Source organism: Colobus angolensis, unplaced genomic scaffold (genome assembly GCF_000951035.1).
Source record: "Colobus angolensis palliatus isolate OR3802 unplaced genomic scaffold, Cang.pa_1.0 Scaffold201, whole genome shotgun sequence".
Lineage (NCBI taxonomy): Eukaryota > Metazoa > Chordata > Mammalia > Primates > Cercopithecidae > Colobus > Colobus angolensis.
The window spans coordinates 4,806,641-4,821,213 of NW_012115167.1; the positions used below are offsets into that span (position 1 = coordinate 4,806,641).

The 14,573-nt window shown below is 41.6% G+C and overlaps 1 protein-coding gene across 2 annotated transcripts in view; it reads right to left on the reverse strand.

The window, feature by feature from the left end:
• Nucleotides 1–14,573, reverse strand: part of PUS10 (pseudouridylate synthase 10) — a 68,776-nt gene that overhangs the window by 28,468 nt on the left and 25,735 nt on the right. For both annotated transcript variants that reach the window (XM_011941823.1, XM_011941824.1), the window contains 2 exons: nucleotides 5,180–5,214; nucleotides 843–954 (listed from right to left, as the gene is read on the reverse strand). In XM_011941823.1, coding sequence (XP_011797213.1) covers nucleotides 843–954; nucleotides 5,180–5,214 — 147 coding nt within the window. The remainder of the gene's footprint in view (nucleotides 1–842; nucleotides 955–5,179; nucleotides 5,215–14,573) is intronic.

The window sequence follows — 14,573 nt, forward strand, 5'->3', positions numbered from 1 at the left end:
ATCTGAGAAGTGGTTTTATTCTCTATTCTCTCAATATTCAGTTTACAGAACAGAGCATATTCTTACAGAAGGAAATATTACTGCATAATTCAGAATGGTTTTGAAAACCTGTTTAGCTGTAGTAGGCGGTTATGTGATTTTATTTGAATAGGTGTGTATCTGATATTCAGGGAATTTCCTTCTAGCAAAATGATGAAGCAATGAGGCCACAATATTAAAATCTAATTTAAGATGACCTTCCTGTTTTCACATCTGGAAGCCTGTTGAGTCTTCCCTGAAATTCAACCCATTTCAGAGACTGAGATAAGGTCTGCTCTGGAAAAGGGAAATGTTCTGTTTTCAAAAGCAGTTACTGCCAAAAAGTAAACAGGGAGATTTGAGACACCAACAAGGTAGGATTGAGCCCATACTCATTGTAGTTGAATAGGTTCTGTCCATGCATTTGAAAACAAGACTAGCCACAGATAAACCAAAATTAAATAGTCCAGAGTTGACTCTACATTTGCTTGCAGTTATTTATATGTTGCTTTGCATCAAGTCTGTTCCTCCAATTGAACTATAAATACATTAAAGGCAAAGATTCATTTCTAACCTTTTAAGGTCAATTAGGGCACCTGGTACCTTCATAAGTGTCTTAGGTCACAAAGAAGTCTTAGGAAAAAAAAAAAAGAAATGCTTTGACTTCAATTTAAGACTATCAGAATTTAACATTTTAAAAGCTTAAAAATCCTTCATTGGATTATTTAAAAAGAAGTTTTTTTGGCTAACCAAAACCCTGCCATATAATTAAGTAAAACTAGTAAAATCAGAGAATAAAATTAACAATGCTGTTGACCCAATACCTTTCCATCAATGGGAACACCCAGTTCCTCTGAAAACAGGGGGTGAGTTATCCATTTGTAGGCTTCTTTTAGCTGAACTATATCATCTCTTCCCAGCGACAGACTCTGCTTTCTGAATAACATAAAAATTAATTCACTGACATGAAAAACTTTACTTTTTCTATTAAAGGCAAGAATTTATGCAATTATTTTTAAAATATTGATTGAGTGCCTAGTATGTACCAGGCACTATTCTACACATTAAATAGAAAGCAGAGAACAAAGCAGACAAAAATTCCTCACCTCGTGGATCTTAAACTCTAGTGGAATCATGGAATTACTTTTTTTTTAAAGGCATATAACACAATTTTTAAAGCTTCAAAGTCAAAAGCACACTACTGGGTTTTTCTGAGCTAGAATTGCCAGATTCCAGGATTTATACATCAGAAGACAGAAAGATGGGATAGAGATGATTGTTTACTGCTCATAAACTATAAAACTGTGTATTACAATAATCACATCCACATTTTAATGCTTGCTTTTCCTCTCTTGTTGAAAATGGGACTTACTTTTGGGAAATCAACATAAAAGTTGTACTTTTTAAAAAACTTTACTGATGAAGAAGAAATATTAAATCCTAAAGTATCAATGTTCTGAAATGCTCATCAATGTATTATCAGATAAATAGCTGAATAAAAATTTGACATTCCCCCAAAATATACTCATGAGACAATAAATAGGTTTTGGGAAGTCCCTTTTATAAATTCTAGCTTTAGTTTGTAACCTAAAATTGTGATAGAAAGGAACTTGAGATAAAAGGGATGAAAAACATGGTGTGGTATTATTAAAACTCCTCTACTCTGCTGAGAACACTGGGATATTACTAACAAACTAACAAGCCCACATCATTTAAATAATTAAAACTTCAAACTAGCCTTATGGCTATTTATAGGACTGCTTTTAATGAAAGAGATGTAAGGGCCAACTTATGCATCACCCCTTTTGATGCCCAATTTTCACTGATAGAAATTACTCCTTATAGGCAACATCCTTTGTTATTTAAGACCAAAAGACACTACTAACTACAGCTTAAAAACAAAAAGTAATTAAGCTAATGGCTGAATGTAGTTGATCAGAAAAAAAAAAAAAAAAGAATATGCAGATCACTGTTCCTCTAAAAATGCAAAATATGAAATAGTTGATCCAAAAAAAAAAAGAAAGAAAGAAATAGTTGATCTTCCCATTCTGTATCCAGCTGAAAATATAACTGGTTACAGAGGGAGCTTTTGTATGCTTTGGGATTGTGATTTAACAATGAAATACCCAGATAAACTCTACATCTGACAAATAATCAAATTATTTCTCTATATTCAAGAACTTATCCAAATACTCTGTGAGCTTCATAAACTGTCCCTAACTCTCTGAATATCAGAAAGATTTTAGGTATTTTAAAAGACTATCCTGATATTGTGTCAACAGTTCAACTATTTAATATTTGCACAAGATAGCATCACTGTTGAAAGTAAATAATATATGAAAATACGTTTTAAAGAATAAACGTTGAAAAAGAAAACACAAGAATGGAAACTATTTTTTAAATTGTTTAGATTCTGGAAAGTCCAATGGGTTGTTACAAAAGCCAATCCCAAAAATGAGTTAAAACATTATTTAAGAAAACCAGTGTTTTAAATCCTTCACAGTCGTTGACGTATATTTAGTGCATTTGAGTCCAGTTTAAAAACTTCAACTATAGGTAATTTTTCCCTCCAGATTATAGAGCCAGAGGAAAGGGTTAACAGACAGCTTGGAAACCTCATCCTTATATATAAAGCAAATATAATACTTAAAATGCCAGATTTCCAATCCTGAAAGTTAAATGGGGGTAATAACTTTCCTAATACAATTTGGGCTAAATATTTTCACAGAAGTCCCTAGCATATACCAGATTGTCCTTTAGAGGGACTAGTACTCATTAAAGTAAATTCAGTCCCCATTTCATACTTAGTAACTACACTTCTCTTTCTCTTCTCTGTCAGATAAGTGCTTATGAGGGTGTCAGTTGCAATCACTTTTGCTGTAGATACAACACAACAACCATTCTAGAGAAAAGATGAACCAGAATATGCAAGGCAATTAATTTTTTTTGTAAATTCCCTAAATCAATTCTTCAACAGCAAGTCCTCCACAATCTTTTCAACTCAGAATGAACTAGGGACACTGAAGGAAAAAAACCAATGACCTGTGTTTCTTTCTGTTCCATTATCCCTATATCAATCAGAATCTTTAGGAAGAACTAAACTTAGTTTAAAATCCTTTGATAAGAAATAAAAACAAGCCAGGAGTGGTGGCTCACGCCTGTAATCCCAGCACTTTGGGAGGCCGAGGCATGTGGATCACCTGAGGTCAGGAGTTAGAGACCAGCCTGGCCAACATGGTGAAACTCTGCATCTACTAAAAATACAAAAAATTAACCAGGTGTGGTGGCGCACACCTGTAATCCCAAGATAGTTGGGAGGCTGAGGCAGGAGAATCGCTTGAACCCGGGAGGCAGAGGTTGCAATTAGCTGAGATTGCACCACTGCACTCTAGCCTGGGCAACAGGGGAGAAATTACGTCTAAAAAAAAAAAAAACTGAAATAGAAACAGTAACTCATTACCAACATGGATATAAATTGAAAACATTTAGAAAAAAGCATGCTCTGACTATGCTAGCAAATTTCTAAAAACATAGGATCAAGTTTTACTATTATACCAGAATCTAAACCATTTGCGACTAATTTAATAAAACCTAACGAAACCCCCAAACCTTATGTAGTTATTATCCTTTTGAAAATGCAGATATATAACACAAAACAAACAAAAAAGCCAAATTAATTATTTTTCTATAAGTCACTTAACCAAGTTTGAGATTCTAAAATAGAAATTTATACTCTTCCTGGATTTTTCTCTCCAGAGTATACAGGTACTGCCAATAGTCACATGGCCCTTTTTTGTACTGGTATTTTTTAGTTTCAAGCTCCAAAATATTCTGGAGAATTTAAGAATTTTTTTTTTTTTTGAGACGGAGTCTCACTCTGTCGCCTAGGCTGGAGTGCAGTGGTGCAATCTCGGTTCACTGCAAGCTCCGCCTCCTGGGTTCTCGCCATTCTCCTGCCTCAGCCTCCCGTGTAGCTGGGACTACAGGCGCCCACCATCACACCCGGCTAATTTTTTGTATTTTTAGTAGAGATGGGGTTTCACCGTGTTAGCCATAATGGTCTCAATCTCCTGACCTCGTGATCTGCCCGTCTTGGCCTCCCAAAGTGCTGGGATTACAGGTGTGAGCCACCGTGCCCGGCCAAAAAAATGTTTTTAAACTCAGTTGGGAATCAAATCCTGATTTGAAGGAGGCAATTTAGAGACTTTATCAAACTTATTGTGAATATTCATGTTTTGTTGCAGAAATACCAGTATGTTTGATTACGTAGTACCACCCCAGAGCCTGGGGGAGAGGAAGGAAATGATATACATGATCTTTAACATCATATCACATTTTAAAAATCCAAAAATTTTATATTTCAAAACATCTTTGGCCTCTAAGGGTTTCAGATAAAGGATTGTGAATCTATGTTTTCTATGTCTTACCTATGTGTAAACTCACTGTTGTTCCGCCAGTTACTTTTTATCTTTTATGACATAGCTTTATAGTTTAGTTTCTAAGACTAATACAAAATTTATTTTTAGGCTGTGCGCCGTGGCTCATGCCTGTAATCCCAGTACTTTGGGAGGCCGAGGCAGGTGAATCACCTGAGGTCAGGGGTTCAAGACCAGCCTGGACAACATGGTGAAACCCCATTTCTACTGAAAACACAAAAATTAGCCACGCATGGTGGCAGGCTCCTGTAATCCCAGTTACTAGGGAGGCTGAGGCAGAAGAATCGCTTGAACCAGCGAGGTGGAGGTTGCAGTGAACTGAGATCACACCACTGCACTCCAGCCTGGGTGACAGAGCAAGACTCCATCTCAAAAATAATAATAACAATAATAATAATAATAAATAAATAAAATTTATTTTAAAAATATAACTGCCCAAACTACATTACATAAGTACCTAATGCATATAAACATGTATTTACATTCATACTAAAACACACAAAAAATGAATCTGCTTTAATAAACTACTAATATGTTATGCAAATAAACTAACGAAACAAGGTTGATACCCTAAATGTATACAATAAAAATTGGTTCTTTGTGCTGATTTCTCTAGTAGCTAGTGAATGCACTATAAAAATAGAGATTGTAGTAGTAAAAGTACTTTAAGAACCAGGTAGCTTGTATTTAAATGGTAGTAAAAATTCCCTACCTAAATTACTTACCCCATTTCCTGTTTTACCAGCAACCATGCAGCATGCTGTAGGCAATTTAGTCACACCCAGAAAGAGAAAAGGGGGAAACATGTTCAGTGAAATTAAGTCTCAATATCATTACTGAAGTGCTTAACTATTTGCTAATCAAACTCCCCTTTTTAGGTGATGAGTTAGTATTCAAAAATTTACCAGTGACCTCAGTCTCATTTAAAATCAGAAATGAGGTAAGATTTTATTTTGCAGTGCTGGTTTACTGCGGCCTAGGAATTCAGCAGGGGTACCCCCTCCTCCTTACAGATTTCTATTTCTCATTAATGAGGTATGAGTGTTTTTCTTTTTCTTTCTTTTTTTTTTTTTGAGAGGGAGTCTCACTCTGTCACCCAAACTGGAGTGTAGTGGAAGGATCTCAGCTCACTGCAGCCTTTGCTTTCCAGGTTGAAGCGATTCTTCCACCTCAGTCTTCTGAGTAGCTGGGATTACAAGTGCCCGCCACCACACTCAGCTAACTTTTGTATTTTTAGTAGAGACAGGGTTTTGCCATGTTGGCCAGGCTGGTCTCAAACTCCTGACCTCAAGTGATCTACTGGCCTCGGCCTTCCAAAGTGCTGGGATTACAGGAGTGAGCCACCGTGCCCGGCCCAGATTAAATGAAATTTATGCCGGCCGGGTGCGGTGACTCACGCCTGTAATCCCAGCACTATGGGAGGCCGAGACGGGTGGATCACGAGGTCAGGAGATCGAGACCATCCTGGCTAACATGGTGAAACTCCGTCTACTAAAAAAAATACAAAAAAATTAGCCGGGTGTGGTGGCGGGCGCCTGTAGTCTCAGCTACTCGGGAGGCTAAGGCAGGAGAAAGACGTGAACCCGGGAGGCAGAGCTTGCAGTGAGTCACTGCACTCCAGCCTGGGCGGCAGAGCGAGGCTCCGTTTCAAGAAAAAAAAAAAGAAAAGACAAAGAAGACAAGAAATTTATGCCAAATGCTTTGCGTAGTAAGTGACTGACACTGAGATTTGTTTCCTGTTAGACTCCCACAGTTTTCACCTTAAAGAAAGGCAATGATATGTCCCCCACAGCACACAGTATTTTGCAAACATGACGGAAACACTGTATAAGTCAATAATATACCATATGTAGTCTGCTTCTACATGTCACCAAAAAAGGCCAATGATTATCATTCACATCCACTTCAAGACATGGCTTAATTTGTAGATAAGCTGTGGTTCATATGTAGACCTGTCCTTCTAAACTAACAGGACTTCCTTCAAATGACCAGTAGGGTACTATATAGACTCCTGAAGACTGATGATCACTTGGAAAGGTTGGCTGCATTAATTCTTTCAGACGTGAGCCAAGGAGAATAAATTAATCGCTAGCTAGGCACAACCTGTTACCAGTGATGGCAGCGTGGACCGTCCAGAGTGGCCGCTGCCATCAGGCCTGCTGCAGCGGGGACGTGTGGGCAGCGGCGGCAGGAGGGGTTGTGGGAGCAGCAGTGGCGGTGGTGGGACCCCTGTGCTCCACATTCCCGAGGCAGCCAACTGTGCCACCTCTGCTCTCGCTTGGCCGGCCAGGACCTGTTCTCAGGCCCAAAGCCTCCGTCCCAGCCTCAACCTCGCTCCCCATCGCCATCTCAGGAGCCTATGAGCACCTGGCCAAAGGCGCAGCCAGGACTTGTGGGACCAGCCGTGACAGAGTCGGGTTAATTTGCATGGGGTTGGCTGGGGCGGCCTCTGCTGTCGGGAAAACGCAAAGAGGCAGACAATCCCTGGAGTCCCACCCAACTTGCGGCTGTGGACCCAGGCATCTCGCATCTCTGCACTTTCAGGGACCCTGAAAGGCCCCCCATTCCTCCCACAGGCTTGGAGGTGTCTGCTCCCGCTGCCTGGCCTCTCCCTGCTCCCTGTGCCTGCACCAATCTCTGAGCAAGGTTGGGGCCGAGCCTGGGCACTGTCGCAGCCCAGCCAGGTATGTGCACACTCAGGGCAGTGCTGACAGGCCAGCTCCATGATGCCTCAGCCCCCTGCGGACTTTAGGCACCAACAAGCACGGGAGGGAGGCTGAGGAGAGGTTGAGGGCAGTTTGGTGCTGGCCTGCAGGCGCCCCTTGGCAGCAACAGCCAGGGGGGCAACGAACAGCAGCAGGAGGCAGACAGGTTCCTGGGCAGAAAGCGGCAGGTCCACAGTGAAGCCCCACCTTCAAGTCGGGGAGGGTCTGAAGCCTGGGGGTGGGGCTGCCAGTCCCTGAGACAGGAGTAGGAACTTGTGGTCCTTTATCCAGGCCCACCCATGGCTGCCCATGGACCAACTGGCACACACTTCCTCCCCTCTGAGGCCCATATAAAGCCCCAGACGCAGCCAGACCCAATGAGATGAGGGGACAACCAGCAGCAGAGAGGTGCTACCCACCCCAGGGTCTCTCTGCTCAGAGCTGAAGAAATGACAGACGATCTGCCTGCAGAGAAGAGCTACCCTCTCTGCTGAGAGGTGATGAAATGACAGGACCACCTGCCTGCAGAGAGGAGCTACTCTCTCTGCTGAGAGCTGAACATTTATCGGGATACCCTGGCTATGCAGAGGGGCTACCCTACCCACTGTGGGTCTTCTCTGAACTGTTCTATCACTTGATAAAGCTCCTTTTTTTTTTTTTTTTGAGACGGAGTCTCGCTCTGTCACCAGGCTGGAGTGCAGTGGTGTGCAATAGCAGCTCATTGTAACCTCTGCCTCCCGAGTTCAAATGTTTCTCCTGCCTCAGCCTCTCAAGTAGCTGGGACTACAGGCGCCCGCCACCACGCCCATAAAGCTCCTTTTCATCTTGCTCATCCTCCACATGTTTGCATACCACATTCTTCCTGGACGCAAGACGAGAACTCAGGACCTGATGAATGGTGGGACTAAAAGAGCTGTAAAACAAAAAGGGCTGAAGCATGACCCTTGCTCACCACGGTGGGGACGAGAAGAGAAGAGAGGAGAGAGGAAGAGAAGAGCTGTGGTCCGGAACCCAGACCGAGGAGCTCCCTGAGCCAGGGCTGTGACACCCTCTTTAGGGCTCTGCGGTTTCTAGCGTCTCCAAGTTTCCAGGTGCCACCATATTCCCCGGGGTCAGCTGTGTAAGCTGTTTATGGTATGTCTGGTCCAGCCGCAGCTTCACAGGGAGCCATGCCTGCACGTGGAGCTGCCTGTCCCACTGCAGCCAGCGTGCCTGCTGTGTGCAATGGCTGGACCCCATCCTCACTCACACACCCCTTGCTACCCTACGCCTGGCTTGCTCTTGGCAGGCATGGGACCCAGGTGTAGCCTCCCAGGCCGAGTGGGCAGAACTAGCCTAGCAGGCCAGAGAAAAACTCAGGCAAAGATGCCACTGTCCACAGTGTTGCCAAGCAACACCCCAAGGATCCCATAACACCAGTGCCTGAATGTCTCACCAGTACCTTCTGATTTGTTAGTTTGTTTACTCTGCTAGCTCAACCTAATACCATTTATAATAGTAGTATTACAAGACCCCTTCCTTCTTTTCTCTCATTTATTCGAGCCTTATTTCAAAATGCATGGGCATAGTATCATGGTAATTTTTTTTTTTTTTGAGATGGAGTCTCACTCTGTCGCCCAGGCTAGAGTGCCATCACATGATCTCGGCTCAGTGCAACCTCTCCGCCTCCTGGGTTCAAGCAATCCTCCTGCCTCAGCCTCCCAAGTAGCTGGGATTACAGGTGCATGCCACCATGCCCAGCTAATTTTTGTATTTTAGTAGAGACAGGTTTTACCATGTTGGCCAGGATGGTCTCAATATCTTGACCTCGTGATCCACCCACCTTGGCCTCCCAAAGTGCTGGGATTACAGGCGTGAGCCACTGTGCTGGACAGTATCATAGTATTATAACACACAAATTACTATGAGTCAGAAACCTAACTTTAGGTTTTACTTAATTTCTGGGACTCAATTTTCTAATGTGTACAGTGAGAGAATTACTAAGATGATTGTTATTTAAACTTTTCTGGATGGCTAAAGGTAATCATTTATAGACAATGTTAAACTGTTTTGTAATAGACTATTGAGACCTATGGGACTTAGGGAGCATTAAAAAAAAGAAGAAGAAGAATGGTCTCCTAAAACTGAAACCTTGTAGTTAATTTTGTCCTGCCCTTCCTTCAGCCTCATTCTTTTTCTTTCTTTTTTTCTTTTTTTTTTGAGACAGTCTCGATCTGTTGCCCAGGCTTGGAGTGCAGTGGCATAATCTCGGCTCACTGCACCCTCCTCCTCCCTGTTTCAAACGATTCTCCTGCCTCAGCCTCCTGAGTAGCTGGGGACTACAGGCACCCGCCACCACATCCATTTAATTTTTATATTTTTAGTAGAGACAGGGTTTCACCATGTTGGCCAGGCTGTTCTCAAGCTCCTGACCTTAAGTGATCCACCTGCCTCAGCCTCTCAAAGTGCTGGGATTACAGGCATGAGCCACCGCTCCTGGCCCAGCCTCATTCTTTAAGAGATCAATAAACACATATCCTTATATATACAAAAATATTAATACATCCCTTGCAGGAATATTGTGAGGATTTAATGTGTTTGTAAAGACCCAAGTCATATTCCTGGCAAATATTGAATAAATAGTAATTAATGCTGTTGTTGAACTGAAACCTTATCTGTACTTTACAAACAATAAAATTCAGATTTATCCCTTAAAAGATTTACAGGACTTGATCTCATTCCATCATAATATTTCCAAACTGCTTTGCTATAGCTAGTTCTGAAACCTCCAGATTCAATGAAATCTGAGCTATAGAAAACTATCTGTCTCTTCTTTAAGGGATCTCAGACTCTTCTGTCTTTTCTTAGTGACTACTGTGTCTCTTCTTTTGAAGCAAATTCTGTTCTCCACAAGTCACTTTCAGGTAATGTCATCAAGTCTGCAATGTATCCTGCCATCCTCTAATTATATAGTAGGGTGGAACTGGAGGTTGCCAAGGGAAACCAGGTAACCATGTGTAATACATGAAATTAAATCAAATGTCTTTAGTATCAGAGACTTGCTAAAGGGTTTTTCCTTCCTAAGCTTCTGCAGGCTCCCTACTCCAGCATGCCAACAGATTGGACAGAACTGATCACACAGCAGGGGCTTAAAGGCGGAATCTCAAATCAGTCAGTATTGCTCAATTATCAGTTGTTCCCACAAGCTAATAATGCCCTGGACCTGCTTCTGGCAAGGAAAAAGAAGTACATTTCTCCCTTTCAGATCACCAAGATAATTTTAATAAATGTTCTGTCCCTTAGTCAATGGAAAAAAATCCATTCTCTAGAGTAAACAATTAAATTTTTCCTCCCCAACAGAACCAAATGGCATTAAAGTTACCAGGTTTAATCACATTTGATACCAGAGGCAGTATGTCACCTCCAGAAAATTCAGAAAACATGCAGTTTAATCTCGGACTATATTTAACTTTATTAGAGAATGTCAGGCAAGTCCTAAATGGGGCAGTTGAGTAAGTGCTTGCTAAAGTGCTTGTGTACTCTGCTAACACTAACACACACACCATAGACCAGGAGGTCTATGCCTGGGAATGGTGTTTGAGCTTTCTGGGTTAGAGGTTCATCTAGTACCAAATAATGAGAGTGGGTAACAGTAGGACCAGGGATTGAAGTTGATTCAAGCAGAGGTGACAGAGAAAGGATAGAGACAGAGAGAGGTGTTAAAAATGGTGTGTTGCAAAACTACAATTCGGTAAAGTTGGACACTTTGGGGTATATTATGTGTGTTCATAAGTGAGGTTAGGGGTTCAGCGATTAAAGATGAAACTGGAAAGGTCAGAAGGTTTTTACTGCCAAGCTAGGTCATGACCCCAAAGACTGAAACCATAACATAAGATGTGATTCATTTATGTATATGCCAAGTCTCGCGGCGGCACAAAGAAACATTTGATCTTTAAATCTTCTATAATTCATCAAGTTGCAATATAACCATCATTTTCATACTATTGTTTTTCTTGTGTGGCAGTTTAAGAGGAAAATATGTCTTGTGCCAAAATATTTCTTTATCATACATGGGAAAATGTAGTGTGAGAAAGTCATATTTTCCAGAAAAATGAGAGAATGTGTCCAGCCCACTTTTCTCATTGTTGCTGTCTATCTGGCTCTTATAGACATCTGAGTTAGACATCTGAGTCTGTAATTCCTGATGGAGGGAAACAAACATGAGATCAAAAGGCAGGCTCTGCTTCTATTATGTGATCACTAGCAAGGTGGCTTCTCTTTCTGGGTTTCTCAAACCACAAGAGGAAGGAATTCAATTTATTTAGGCAGTACTGCCTATGTGATGAGATTGCAATTGAGAATGCAGAGATAAAAGAATCAGTCTCTGCCCAGGAGCAAACCCATGAACTAAGGGAAAAGGATAATAAACATTAAGGTATTAATAGTAACAGTAATGAAAATAATTAAAATACAAAGTGGTGGGGGCTAAGACAGAGATACACTTAGGAGGGGCATGTAAAGGATCCTTGGCTCAGTCTTGCAGGAGAAGTGACACCTAATCTGAGTTTTGAAGGATCAGCTACTTAGAATTCACAGGGCAGGCCGGGCTCGGTGGCTCACACCTATAATCTCAGAACTTTGGGAGGCTGAGGTGGGTGGATCACCTGAGGCCAGGAGTTCGAGACCACCCTGGCCAACATGGTGAAACCCCATCTCTACTAAAAATACAAAAAATAGCCGGGTATGGTAGTACGCACCTGTAATCCCAGCTACTAGGGAGACTGAGGCAGGAGAATCACTTGAACCTGGGAGGCGGAAGTTGCAGTGAGCTGAGATTGTACCACTGTACTCCAGCCTGGGCAACAGGGTGAGACTCCATCTTAAAAAAAAAAAAAAAGAATTCACAGGGTAAAGAAATGTGGAAAGTATGTTCCAAACAGAGGCAACCTTAGGGTGCAAATGCCAGAGAGCGCTGGGAAGGTTCTAGGGACTACGTCAGTGGTCCCTAAAGAACTGAGCATGTGTGGCTGGGAAATGCAAAGGAGGAAGCAGGACTTAGATCACAGAACTATCGGACCCATACTAAGGGGTTTAGATATTCCCCTTAAGGCAATATGGTGCCACAGAAGGATTTTAAAGAATGAAGTAGCATGATCATATTTGTCTTCAGAAATGCCCACTCTGGTTGCATTGTGAATTAGAAGAAAAAGATGGGAATTAAAGAGAAGGAAGATTTTTCGTAAACTAAAGCAGTAATTCAAGCAAGAAATAATATATTACAGCAATGCTAGTGATGATAAAGAGTAGGCAACTTTAAGAAGTATTGAGGACACAGATTGGCAGGACTTGCTGATTGGCAGTGATGTTGAGGTTTCTAAATCACCACCAATGCCCTTCAAACTATATTCTTTTGAATTTTACACATCTCTTGGACTCATTTATAATAACAAAGATAATATAAATATAGACTGAGAATAATGACAATAGAAAAATGACAATAGTTGTGTGGGCAGCTGGAGGCATTTAGCAGTACCCCTTGCTCCAAACTCTTCTCCCAACACATACACATACACATACACATAGGCATACATACATACAAACATTTATGTAAATTTTTCTTGCACTCTTCATTTGGAAATTGGGCTCAATAAGGAGGTTAGTGACAAGAGAAACTCTTCTTCTTTCTCTCTATCCAGACCACTGCCTAAGATTTCCTCCTCCTCCTCCCCATCCCCAGCCTGCTAGTGCCTTAAACTTCTGCCCCATCAGGGCCTGTGCTTCACCGTGTGTCAGGGTTGTGGTAGCATACTATAACCTTGAACATCTGCCACTCCAGGGCCTGCCCCTCACCTTGCGTCTCAGGTGTGGTAGCAGAAAGAGATAGGTAAGAGAGGAAGGGGGAATATTTTCCTATAACCACTGTTTGATCTACCACTTAGTTGACTCTTGCACCACCACCATCTCCTCACCCCCACCACCTCCCCATCTCAATCCTACTTTCTTCTTTTCCCCCAAAGCCTTGGATATCAGACCTGTGATTAAATGAATGTAACAGACTGAATCTGGGTGTCTCCTCTGATAAATAAAACTTATGTTGGCCATGTTTAAAAACCCATCAAAATTCTCTTTTCTTTCCCTACACGGTTGAGAAAAAAAAAATTAAGTGAGACATAAGAAGAGATCATTTAACTCTAGGTTTTCTCTCTACTTTGGTAATAAGAACTTTTAGATAGCATTTAAAAGGTTGAAGATCTTCTTTTAGGACAAGTCAAGAGGGGAAAAGCAAGGACAGATCAGCAAAGATAGAGTGAATCTGTGGGGCCAAATTAGGTTTTACAGCTCTGTTACTCCAGTTCCTGGAATCACTATTTTTATGTTGTCAGTTTTAAGGAAATTGCATTGCATCTTCCAACACTGTAGGTGCTGATGTTTGTTTAGCACTGAAGGATTTGATTGGAAATAACAAGAGGAAATTCTGCAAGTTAGGTGGGGTAGACGTAGAGGCAGGGAGGGGGATCAGAAAAGACAGAACAGTTACAATAAATGAAAGGCTCTGGGATAGACAGATGAAGACAGATATGGCTCAGTCTTGTCCTTTAGTGTCATATGAAAATGAGAGAGAACACACATAGCAACTGAATTTCAGGTAACTCTAGAGTTAATAACCTCAGTGAAGCAAGGATCTCCAACATCTTCCGGCAGCCGGGTGTGGCTGAGAAGTGCAAATGTACTCCCTCTTTGAATTTGGTTTTAGAGAGCCAGCATCTTCTCTGAAACATTCATAGTGGCCAGGACTTTGTACAGTGAAGCCCCATTCTAAGGATACTTCTGAGTTCCTGCCTTGAGCACAATACAAGTCTCAAGAAATCCAGCACAACCATCAGAGGATAAGGCTGACCTGTGATGGCAGCTTCTCTGAAGGACCGCCCATCTCCCACCAACCCTTCCTGCCTGTGGCTATGGAACTCTGTGCCTTTCATCCAAGACTATCATCAGAAATCCACTAGCTCACATACCTAAATCACTTCTAGAAACTTGGCCTGTGGACAAAATCAGCCACAAGAAAGAACCAAAACACCAAGTGGGTCAGTGCTTCCATTCAAGTTGCAGTTCTGTTGACAAACACACATGAACACACAATAAATGTGTAAAAACAAAAATGCACATAAAATGTAATTATATATATAGATGCAGATATAGACACATGTGCGGTAGACTATTCTATTCAAAGAAGATTTAAAGAATTATAGAAGATGAGTACAGGCACCTTCAAAAAAATTAAATTGTTATATGTAGATCGGTGGTTCTCTAACAGTTTGGTTAAAGGACCCATTACATTCTTTTTTTTATGAGACAGATTCTCACTCTGTCGCCAAGGCTGGAGGGCAATGACACGATCACGTCTCACTGCAACCTCTGCTTCCTGGGTTCAAGC